This window comes from Equus przewalskii, chromosome 1 (genome assembly GCF_037783145.1).
Source record: "Equus przewalskii isolate Varuska chromosome 1, EquPr2, whole genome shotgun sequence".
Taxonomy (NCBI): Eukaryota; Metazoa; Chordata; class Mammalia; order Perissodactyla; family Equidae; genus Equus; species Equus przewalskii.
Window position 1 is genome coordinate 184001799 of NC_091831.1, and position 12352 is coordinate 184014150.

General features: G+C 49.2%; 1 protein-coding gene across 2 annotated transcripts in view; it reads right to left on the minus strand.

Moving 5' to 3' along the window:
- The window catches only part of PYGL (glycogen phosphorylase L), a 29863-nt gene extending 17511 nt beyond the window's left edge, over positions 1–12352 (minus strand). The window contains exons 1-4 of one of the 2 annotated variants that reach the window (XM_008518721.2): positions 11276–12352; positions 6396–6497; positions 4132–4210; positions 1187–1290 (exon numbers count right to left, since the gene is read on the minus strand). In XM_008518721.2, the coding sequence (XP_008516943.2) occupies positions 1187–1290; positions 4132–4210; positions 6396–6497; positions 11276–11518 (528 nt within the window). In that variant the 5' untranslated portion in view covers positions 11519–12352. Of the gene's footprint in view, positions 1–1186; positions 1291–4131; positions 4211–6395; positions 6498–9907; positions 10321–11275 lie in introns of those variants that run through there. The other variant, XM_070630238.1, reaches the window with a different exon arrangement.

Sequence of the window (12352 nt, forward strand, 5' to 3'; positions counted from 1 at the left end):
AATTCAACAATGGTAACCAGAAACTTGCTGGGTAACGAGAAGTGTGCATGACTAGTTAGAGCAGGCTTGGCCTGGGTTCCAAGAGGTAGAGGGTTCCGGCGGATACTGGAAGTCCAAGACACTGAGGGCCCTCCTCCTCAGATTTTGGGGTGAGACAGCGGAAAGTGTTTTGTAAGTCAGGGTGCTTGGCTCCTTTGTGGATATCCTCATTTATTTGCCGTAGAGTCTCTAGTCATTGACACAAGCCAGTGGACTCTAACTTAACTAGCTTCTATCAACCAATAAAATTCGACCATTTTATTGTTGAAGTTTTATTTTTTGGTTCTCTTTATGACTGATTGCGGAAGTCTAAATTCGAAGTTGTGGTTGCTGACTTTGTATCACCATGTAGCTCCTGGTGGCACCGTGTAACCCCTGGGGGCTTGTTAAAAATGCAGAATTTCAGACCCTTCCCCAGACGGACTGAGAATCTGCATTTTCGCAAGATGCGATTTGCTGGTCAGCTCAGATCCAGCTGCAGCCTCCCCCAGGCGTCGTCCTGCACCTGCCCCATAATTACATATATTAAATACGTGCCAGATTTATTTGATATAATAGTTAACAAGATTGCTTACTTTCATCTTTTAAAAAAATCAGAACACTGAGTTTATGTATCTTGAACAACAGGCATGATAAGGAGGGCAAGACTCTGAGCATAGAAGAGAATCCTGACGAGGCCCTGGAAATCTGGGATACAGAACCGTCCTTGCCGGCAGTGTGATCTGAGGGAACTCCTCCTCTTAAGAGCTCAGCTTTCTCACTGACAAAATGGCGACATGCTTCCTACCTCCCAGGGGCGCTGGCTACCACCATGAATTGAAACGTGCTCCTCCCTTCTGGACGCTGCAGAGAACGGACGGCGCGCACTGCAGTGGTCCCCATTCAGGCAGTCATGACCCATTTTCAGAGCACCGTGAGGCACGCACTGCACAGGACGCCACGGCTCTGGTGGTGAATGACACCGGCAGGCTCTCTGCTTTTAGGGAGCTTACACCCCAAAGTGGGAAGACCGACTATGCACCGATGTCAACCAAATGCCAGAGAAATTAGTAAAGCTCTATGTTAAATGTCCACAGATTATAAGTCACCCAGAACACCACGCAGGTGAAGTGCTTTAATACAAAATTTAAAAACATGGCTCACATACCTGCCACCCGTCTCGGATCTTCTGATTGAAGATGCCATATTCGTACCGGATGCCGTATCCATAGGCTGCCAGCCCCAGGGTCGCCATGGAATCCAAGAAGCAGGCTAAATTAAGCACAGGCAGAGGCAGGGTCATCAGGCCAGTCAAAATTTCAAGGCTTTCTCTAAAAACATGGCAGCCACAGAACATTTTTCTAGGAGAAACCACATTTGTATTTTAAAGCACAGAGGCTGCTGCCCAGTGGGTATTACATTTTTTAATAACACTTTTTTCTAATTATAAAATGAATACTACAGAAAAGTTACAAAATATGAAAACGTGTAAAGAAGAAAACAAACATCCTTTATTACCTCACCGTCTCGCTACGACCACTGTGTACCTGCTGGCATTTCATTTGAGAACAGGTGAGGAAGCTGGCCTGCGTTAGATGTGTCCATCACTGTGTCTGCCACTCACACTGCCCTTTCTAAGGAAGCTGTCTCGGTGGCCCCCTGCTTGAAATGGTCTGTATGATTCACCTGTGACCACCTGACTGACCAGCTGGACATCTGTGGGAGGAGAAGACTCTCTTTCTGGCAGTGGAACTCCAGTGTTGTCCAGATAACAGGTGGCCACATGCTTCAGGGAGGCTGGACCAGGAGGTGCACCCCGCTTGACTGCTTAAAGCCAGTCACAGCCATCAACCTACTTCCTAACCAGGGATCCGTCCTGGCGTGAGCGTGCGATGACATTCAATCCGATGAGAGGCGCTAGGAAGTCGGCTGGGTGTGGTGACAGATTTTCCTTGCTGCCCCCATCTTTCTCCCATGAGGGGAAAGCCAAAGGAGCTACAGAGGCCCAGACAGAACTGACAGAACTGAGCTGCTGAACAAACTAATCACGGAGTGGCCCACCCTCTGGGGTTCCTGTTCTGTGGTGACACGCATTCTTGTTGGCCCAACCAGTTTTTGCTGGGTTTTCTGTTACTTGTACCAAGAGCATGACTGACAGAGCACCTGATCCACAGCAGTCAATCAAGGGGCTGCGGGGTAACCCTAAGCAGACTGTCCCCCTCAGGAATGTGAACTGTGGAATATGCAGAGAACGAGCAAATGTACAGTAGGATCTAAAACGAAAAGAACACTGGAAATTGTAGACCAAACGGAAAGGGACTGAATCAGGCTCATGGTGGAGCCCAAAAATAGAGATCACAAAGGCCAATGGCCAAGACCTTCAAGTCACTGTAACATCACAGTGGTCTCCCAGTCCTGTGTCATGAGGCCTGGCTCACTCCAGTTCCTGGGATTTTTCAGAGCTGTGGCCACTTGTCTCTTCCTGGGTCCTGATCAAATTATCCTTGGAGCCTGACCAGAATGGGGTCCCAACCTTCTTAGTCAAGTAAGAGATGAGGTCATCTATTGAGAATTACTCAGCCTCATCCACCACTTGGCTCTTTGACCTAATCAGCCAACTGAGGGAGTGAGGTCATTAACGTAAGGCACAGAGTGGGGGTAATCCAGCCAACAAGTACTGAGGTCTGGGGCCTTATATGAACGGACGGCTGGCTGGCTGTCATTCTCGGATGCGCACACCCTCGGTCCTGCTGGTCTTCCCACAGCCCCATGGACAGCCTACTAAATGGTCCAGTGATTGACCTCACAAGTTGGCAAGTATCCCAGAGCAGTGTTTTCTATTACCAATTGCAATGTTAAAGCACACTGCAACTAATATACTAGGAATTTAATATGAAACACATGGAAATGGATTTCTAGTAACTTAAGAGTGTGTGTAAAATTAAGAGATTTTGAAATCACTTCTAAAAGAGAAGAAACATATTTATTTTTCATAGAGTACAATCTGATACAAACATGTGTGGTGGTACATTTTTATTATTAAATTTAAATTTCACAAGTAATACATCCTCCTTGTAAAAAACATTAAATGTTACAGACAGGGCTAGTGTCCCCTTCCTTCCACCCCCAGGTCTGCTCTCCCCTCTAGAGAAGAGCACAGGGAGCAGTTTAGTATATCAAATCCCAAACTGTTTTTCTATGGATTTACACATATACTTACAGAAAATATTTAATTTTTAAAAAACATAAATAATATCACACTGTGTGGCTTTGCATGTGACTTGCATTTTCCCCTTGGAGGTCTATCCAGGGAAGTACATACAGATCAGTTTTGTTCTTTTAGGCTGCTGCATAGCATTCTGTAACACGGATGCTCCATACTTACTTACCTATTCTCTTACCATTGGACATTAGGTTATTTCTAACACTTTGCTTTAACAAACAATACTGTAACAATTTTCTTTACATGCCTCCATGTGCACACGCTTGAGTATTTCTTTGGGGTAGATTTCAGGAAGTAGAATTCCTTCATGGGGATGCATATTTTTAATTTAATAGAATTAGTATTATATTTTTAATGTTTTCCTCTATATTTGTTGAAAAATCATTTCTTGGATAAAGCAAAGAACTCAAATTGCATCCATACAAAAAAAAGGATATTAATTACCTAAACACACCAGCAATAAAACAAATGTATCATTGCCAACTAGTCAATCACAAAGCAAGCTGTCGAGCACACCAGACACAACACAACAGTCAACAACTTGGGTCACACGCACAAGTGTGTGATGAAACCCTGCGGACAGATAACAGCGAATAAAGAGGCCGCTGTGGAAACCCTTGAGGGCACAGGAAGGATCCGGTCCACTCTGAGGTTTTAAGCAATGTCTCCAAGGGCTTTAAGCAACGTCTCTTTAGTTCAAGTTCCCTTCTCTAGTGTTTGTCTAGAACTGCTCAAACCACAGCGCAAACTCGAAAACAAATATACCTGCACCAGGTCACACCTTGCACTCCTCCAGAAAGCCTGTCTACTTCTTCTAAGCTTGGCTGTGCGTGGCATCTCAGAGGGCACCAATCGGCCAGACAGCATGACACACTCACGACGCCACTTACCAGCAAGCCTCCCAAGACCTCCGTTGCCGAGCCCGGCATCTTCTTCAATTTCTTCTAATTCCTCCATGTCCAATCCGAGCTGGAGACGAAAGGAGAACAACGTGGATGTGGATACAAATGCGGGCCATTTCAGGGACAACCGTCATACCTACAGCTCCACACCACCCAATCCTGGCAGCTCGGGCAGCTGGTCTGGTGTCGGATGCCCACTGCAGACACTACTGACTACAGCTGCAAACCGTGTGAGATGGCACAGCAGCTGCTTGGAGAACAGCGTGGGCTCTAAGTGTCCGTTCCTGCCTCTGTCACTTCTTAGTCATCTAACCCTGGGAAATGGGTAAACCTTTCTATGCATCTCTTCTCTTATTTAAAAAATGAGGCTAACGGTACCTACCTTGTTTAGGGCTGTAGTGATTAAGTGAGATTCCACAAAGAAAGCATTTAGAATTATTCCTGGGCAGATATTTCTCAATAAACATTAGGTATTGCTACTTCTTAAAGTTGTATTTTGTGCTGTTTGGGTAAAACTTCAGAAACAGTCTAGGACCAAGCGGACACTAACTGGGCTGAAGGATTTTGAAAATTACCAAAAGGTGTAAGGTCAGACTTTCCGGGATGGACTAAAGTTCATCTTTTCATGACCACAACATATTTACTCAGTGGGGTCAATGGTTGTTAACCTAAAACCTGTTAGTGACTCCTGCCCAGGGGCCTGAGGCCAGACAGCAGGCAGCAATGTGGTCCAGCTAGAAAGGGCTACAATCCCCTACTTCTCTCTGGGATGGATAAGAAGCTCTGAGGGGCCAAGGAGCATCTGTGACCTTGCGGATGGTTGGAACTGGCTACCACCCAGCTCCCGGCCCAAAAGTGCTGGGACTTGACCAGCCAGAGCCACCAGCACCAGTGTCAGAACTCTGCAGCCCTGGAGAGCACTCTGGACTGCTTATCTTACAATGAGGAAATTGATGGCAGGCAGACTAAGTGACCTGTCCCAGGCCGACTAGATAATGATCCACCTATGCTTAGCTAATGATGGTCTGTTGTGAAATGACTGTATTCTTACCGAAAGTGATGCAATCCATGAAATTAGATAGTATTTAAAACGGAAAAATAATTCACTCATCTGAAAAGATGTGCATAGGATGAACCATACTTGGAGTGATGCCCCAGTCTCCGTGGAGCCACCCATTTGGATCCCTACCCTTACACCAAAGGCTGCCTTCTCACACAAGTCTCGATAATTAAATCTTTCAAGAGTTCAGAAACGGCTTTGCTTCTGTTCGCTGTCGAAGGGGCTCTCGGATTTGCTCCCTGGTGACTTGAGGTCACTGGGGTCCTTGTGCAAGTCGACTGCTAACGCTAACACTCAGGACTTTTAAAATTCTAATAACAAAAGTCCGGAGTAGGATATAAACCTTGAGCATGCAGACACGGTTCCTTCACCCCACCTGGTGATATGCTAGTCCAAGGGAGGTGTATCATCTTCAGCTGATTTCAGGGGAAGCAAAGGAAGTGGCTGTGGAGTGGGGCTGAACGGCTATTTCACAGGAAATGTGCCACCTGAGGAAATTACCCATGTGAAGGGGGCTAGCCCTTAGTGACAAGCAGCTGGCCAAGGAGGGCACCATCCCACACCCAGGACAAGGAGCAGTGTGGACGGTCTCCCATTGTCTTTGCAGACTCACACGCCTCCTTCCAACCACAGGTATGAGATCCCTGAGGCTCAGGGCAGAAACAGTTAAAAATGCTCATAGAAACAAATGAGCACATTAGGTTTAAGACCTCAGGCTCCTGCTGAAGGAGGAAGTGTATTTCACATCTCATTAAGCAAGAGAGAAAGTCTGATGCCAGAATTTCAAAAGCTTATTTTTTCACATATTGCCGCGATACATGAATAATAGTCAAACTTTGATCACTTTTTTAAAAAGTAAATAGGAGCCCAAAGTAAAGCTTGTGATTCTGAAAGCAGGGTCCCAAGTTCTTTTAAAAGGCTTGTTCAGATGCTAATTTCTAAAACGTTATTTGCTGGGGAATGCTGTCAAGAACGTTGATTGCAAAAGAAAATTCTCATGAGGTAAAGCTAGTTCTCTAACCTAGTTTCTCTTAAGCCAGAGGTCACCAGGAGTTTATATTTCTAGTAATCTTTAATAGCCATGTCTATAGGCACAATCTTTCACTTTTTTTCTGGTGCTATATCTCTAAGGTTCCTGACTAGAACTTGAAGTTTAAGGGGAGAGGATGAGAGAAATACGGAGACGATGTACCTGGTAAATGGCCTCGTCACAGGCATTCTGCAGGCCAAGGTTGATCATGGTGTTCTGCAGGGTTCGGCCCATGTAAAATTCTAAAGAGAGGTAATAAACCCTCTGAAACAAAGAAATGAGGTCATGTTAACCCTATGGGGCCAGGCTTACCTGTCCACATTAAACCCAAGGTCAGCAACAGGAGACAAACAGGCAGGACGACCTTAACCAAGGTTCAGATGAGACCCCAGACACGTGTGAGGGGCTGAATAAAAGCACCACTGACAACCAACCTCAGGAAAACCATTTTATACCTATTTTTGGCAAATTAGTTCAGTGTCTTTTATTTCCAGGGAGAAAAAAAGCAAACTCATCCAACTAATTAGTTTCAATATTTTGTGTTTTTCTTCCTTCCCCTTCATGAGCCTCATGAATTACGCATGTTTTGGACAAAGACAGTCAGATGGCCACAGCCCACCATGCGTTGTGAGACAGTTACAGGGCGAGAGTCGAGTGGGGTTGGCTGTGACCATCTCAACTTATCCAAGAAACATAGAGACGAACTCCTTCGCAACACCCCAATGGCTAGAAAGTATTCCTCCTTCACTGATGCTGCAAGTAATATTGCAATTACTTTAGAATTAAAATCATTCTAGAAAGTCTACAAACTTGCAATAACAAAAAACTACCTCCCGTTTATTGGCGTTTGTTCTTGGCAGAATGGGAAATTTATCAAATTAGAAACTGTTTGCCTTTGACAAAGTCAGTCCTATCAGAATTGAAAGTGAACAGTGCAGATGTCAGATTTGCCTAAAACCTTTAAAAATACAAGCGCAGTTTACTAATTAAAAAAAAGAAAGACATCAGTGAGTAACTTCTTCATCTTCTTTTACAGTATCTTACTCTGCATATCAGTCCTTTCTTTTCCACCAAACACAAAACAGAAACCTGTAAATGCATCAGTATCAAGTCATATCAAATTTTAGGAACTCTTTCATTTCCCAGTAGGCAGACTGAAAAAGAAAAGTACTTGGTCTAGCTGAAAATATAAAAAAATTATGAATATAGTTCAATATAACAAAGGCCTAGTGTAATATTTAACTCATTAGCTAAACATATATACTTAAAATAAAACATTAAGTGAAAACGTCAATTTAGAAATTTCACTTTTTCACACTTGCATTTTATGAAACAACTGAATTCTGTCTTCACAGGAATAGTCAACATCCGTATCTTAGTGGGCCATCCAACACTATTTTCCAGAGCACATTGACTTTATTTTTATCCAAGTTGTTTGAATATATATAACACTGTCATTAGAGCCCTCATCAGCTTATTAGATGCCTTGCGTGAATTGGGAACAGGTATCTTTCCTATGGCAGACATAGGCCAAGGAGGCACATGGTGCCACTCACCCCCATGGCTGGTGCCCTTGTACACCAGGCCCCTGTGTCACAGGAAAGAGCATCTCAAGTCACAAATACCCATGTGCAGAACATCAGGGCACCATATATATAAATCCAACGCTTGCAATTGTGAGGTCATGCCCCCAGAAATAACGACTGCATCTGTGTTAAATTTCTTTGCCTCCCTTTTAACGATTCCAAATTAGCATGGACTTAAGACATTTCAAGGTCTTCCTTAAAAAAAGGTGTTGCTCAAAATAAAGTAATTGAGAGAGCCTCTCATTACATGGCAGACTTTACAAGGACATGAATGCAAGGTGATTTCCTATTTTTTCATAAACTATTTTGGGGGGGACCTCACCTTATATTTCGGGATACGTAAGACCTTGAAAAATAGATCTCGCTCATTCGCTTAGTGGTCTCTAAACATTTATTACATACTCCTGGTAGTAAAATATTTGAGCTTCTCCAATACACCTTATAAACTATATGCATGCACTACTTACTATTTTATGTACATTTTCCAAAAACTGGACATTTTCAAAAGGTTTGTAAAGATAAAGAAGACATAACAATAACCAATATTTTAAAATAATTTTAATGTTATTCCTAGCATCGATCAGAGGACCTGGGTGATGCTAGGTCGGTGAGACAAGGAGTCAAAAGAAAGATTTCTTGGACTCTCAAGATCTGGCAGTAGTGCTCTTTTATTTAGAGAATAATGTGGAATAGCATGGGGACAGGACCCACGGGCAGTCAGAGCTGCTCCTGCCCTGAGTTGAGGGTTAGGGCTAATTTTATAAGGCATGGGTACGTGACTTATTTTTACTGGAAAAAGAAAAGATGATGTAAAAAGTCATTAAATGATTTCAGTGCAGATGGGGTCTGGTTATTGTGCGGTCATATAACTTTAGATATGAATCTGGCCATACAGATCGGCATGTAGGTGAGGATGCCCTGGGCTTCTCTCCCTGGGGCAGCCCTAATTCATATCATAAAAAAATCCACCGGGTCATATAGTTTGGCATGTAGGCCAGGTCACCTTGGGCTTCTCTAGCTGGGACAGCCTTAATCCACATCATTGGGTACTTTGGGAAGACCACAGAGACTTGCAGGACAGGCCAGAGTTGAGCGTAGAGACGCATGGTGGGAAGGGCATTCCACCTGAAGGGTGCAGTGAGGGCAGAGGCCCTGGAGTGGGGCGTACAGGGTGTGGATGGGACAACAAACTGGTTTGGTGGGAGAGCAAGGTAAGCCCAGGCGAGGGTAGTGGGAAAGCAGATGGGAGGCACAGGTCCACCTGGACTGAGAGGGGCCTTAAATGCTTGATTAAGGGCCGTGGCAGGAACGGAGAGCCATCCATAGCTGAGCAGAGGGCAGGTGTGTTGCTTGAGGAAGCTGAATGGGATGGCAACGTACAGAATGAGATGGCCTCGTAAACTCAGATGCCTTTGTGAGCCAGGCAGAGAAAATAAATGAAGAAAGGAGGTCACGTAAAACAATGAGGAGGACGAGGTCAAGAACGGAGTGCACACGGCCTGACCGAAGGCACAGGAAACGAAACTGCTTGAAGACATCTCGCTGGCCAAACCAAGTATGTCTGCCAGCCACTCCAGACAAACGCTACCGCTTCTGGGCAGCAAGGAAACCCCTTAGAAGTCTACCAGCAGCCAGGGTCTCAATCTAGGCCGAGAGGTGGGAATGGGGGAGAACGGGTTATTTACGGCAACCTGCAGGAATCGGCAGACTTTGACAACGTGTCGAACGGGGATTACGGGAGGAAATCAAGGGTGAGTCTGAAGTTCCGCGTCTGGGGGACCCTCAGGACGGCACGGCCACTCACACCAGGAACACAGAAGATGGGGCGGGACTGGGAGGGACAATGACTAGAGTTTGAGGAAACAGGAGGAGGTCTGGGTGTGGTCACCAAGCACTTGGAGACGTAGGAATCGCGTTTGGAAACGAACGCAGACTAGAGACGCAGACGCGGGGCTCATCTCCAGTTGCGGGAGAGCAGGGGAGGCGGAGAGAAGCCCGCGCACGCGCACGCCCCCTCTCTGCGCGCCCCTCCCTCTCCGTGCGCCCCTCCTCTCGGCAGCCCCCCTCTCCGCTCCCGAGCGCAGGGACCTGCGGTTTAGGTGAACGACCGTCACAGAGCGGGTACTTCATTAACACGGACGGAGTGAATGCTGTTCACTGTGCGTCCCCACCGGAACACCTGGCTGCACTCGAGGAGGAAAGGAGCGCGCAGCGGACCCCGAAGTCTGCGAAGTCCCGGAGGAGCCGCTGGAGGAGGACACTGGGCGAGTGTGTTCTCTGATGCTAAATGCTACGGAGAGGGGAGGGGGTAGGTGCTAAAGCATGGCTCTTCATCTCACTCGCCAGCCTAAAAACGTGAAAAGTCATTTAGGGGCAGTATGGTGCGTTGTAGCGTCCCCTCCATGCAAATAAAAAAAGAGACAGTATGTGTCCACCCAAAGGGTTTTCTACGGACGTGTTTCAGCAGTTGCCGCCTTGGGGCAGAGGCCCCGCCCTCTGGCGCGAGGACCAGGAAGCGTCGTCACAGCGGCAGTTCCTCACCAGAATTCACTTTCTTTTGCTCAGGGTTTCGCTGGGCACTGGGAATAGGGACTATTCTTTTCTTCTTCATGCTTTTATGTATTTAAAAAATTCCTCACACATCTTTACACCTATTTCCACTGCCTCCAGGACACATCTTCCTCACCCTTCCCGTGTGCGTCCGACCAGCTCTCCCAGTCTCCTCCCCCAGCAGACTCGCACCCACCCCCTGCAGCGCCCGAAGCTGCTGCTCCCTGGCCCTGCGCAACACCGTCGCTCTGCCTGCACGTCCTCCCGCCCACCTTCCCAGATGGGTCAGTCGGGGACGGTGCCCGCTGTGCGCCCGAAAGCACGCTAAGGGGCCCTGCACGCCAGCCCCGCGCAGGGGACGGGGGCGACCTGTGCGCAGCCTCGCTCCGCAGCCCCCGGGCAGGTCTGAGTCCGGAGCGCGTCCCGGCCCGCGGCCTCCGCCCCGCAGGGATCCAGGAAGTCCCGGGGCTCCTCGCCCCGCTCGGCGGAACTGGGGGGACTCGGCCCCTCCCTCTGCTCCCCCCTCGGGCAGTCCCCACAGAAGCCGCGACTCCGGGTCATCCACGCGTCCCCGAGTCTCGTCCTCCGAAGGCTCTCCGGGTAGTGGGGCGCCTTCCTCCGGCTCCTCTTCCGTCCTCCCCCTTCCCCCAGCTCTTCCTACCCTTTGGCAGACTCTATATATTTGTCCCCCTCCCTAAACACGAGCTTCTCCCGGACCGGCCATTTGTCCGTCTAGTTCAGGCCGACGCGGGGCCGAGACCTGCGCCCGGGGCGCGCGGACTCCCGGTCAGTGCGGGGCGGATGCTCGGAAAGTCCGCGATCCCCGAGGCCGCGAGGAGGCCGGGGGGCCGCAGCGGTTCGGGGGGCCGGGCGCCGAGGCGAGGACGCGTCCCCCCGCGGCCGTACCTTGGGGCACCGCTCGTAGTAGTACTGCTGCGTGCGGATCCAGCGGCCCACCAGGTGGTCGCGCACCGTGTGCGCCAGCGCGAAGAAGTAGTCGCGGGGAGTGGCCACGTTGCGGTCCTTGACCAGCGTGAAGTGCAGGTGCCGGTTGAAGCCCTTCTTGAGCTCCGCCACGTTCTCCACGCCCACGATGCCGCGGATGCTGATCTGCCGCCGCTTCTCCTGGTCCGTCAGCGGCTTGGCCATCGCGGCGGTGGCGGCGGCGGGCAGACCCGGCGGGACTGGACTGGACTGGACGGGGCGGGCGGCCCGGCGCCGCTTTTGAGGCGGAGAGTCCGGGGCCCGCCCCTCGGCCCCGCCCGCCGGTCGGTGTCCGGCCCTAGCGGCTGGGGCGGAGCGGACGGCGGGGGTGGACGTGTGGAGCGCGGTGAACGTGGTGGGGGGTGGGGGTGGACGTGGGGAGCGGGGTGGACGGCAGGGGGCGTGGGTGGGGCTGCCGGGACCCCGCGGGACCCTCTGGGCAGTTGCAAGTGGCCCTCGGCAGGTCGCCGAGCCTGGGAGCGCCCATCAGATCTGCAGAACCTGGAGCAGCGTCGGTCTTACCTCCCACTCTAGATTCTTGGAGACAGGAGGATGCCTGTGTGGGCAAGCACGTTGCTGGCAAACTTGTGCTGTCATTATCACTGTTACTGTTTCTCACCTGGAATGGGACCCACCATGAGCATCCGGAGGGATCCTGGAGAGTCGGCACGCTCCCACTTCAGTTGTCCCACCCTCTTGTCCGTCGGTGGCATCGCCCCGTCTTGGATCCGAGACCTCAGAAAGAGGGCCCCGACGCCCCCTGTTTTCAATTGTTTTGGGGGGACTCAGGGATTCCGGGTTTCCTGATTCCTCAAACCCGTGCTCGCTCTGTCCGGAGCGTCTTCTGCTCGTTGCAGAGACAGTAAGAATCTGCAAGTCCTGAGCTGAACCTTGGGGCCGAGTATGTGGCAGGGGCTCTACTCTGAATCACTTTTCAACCCAAGGGGGCGAAGAGGGGAGAAGAGAGAAGGGCATGTGTGTGAAACGAACGGGTAACTG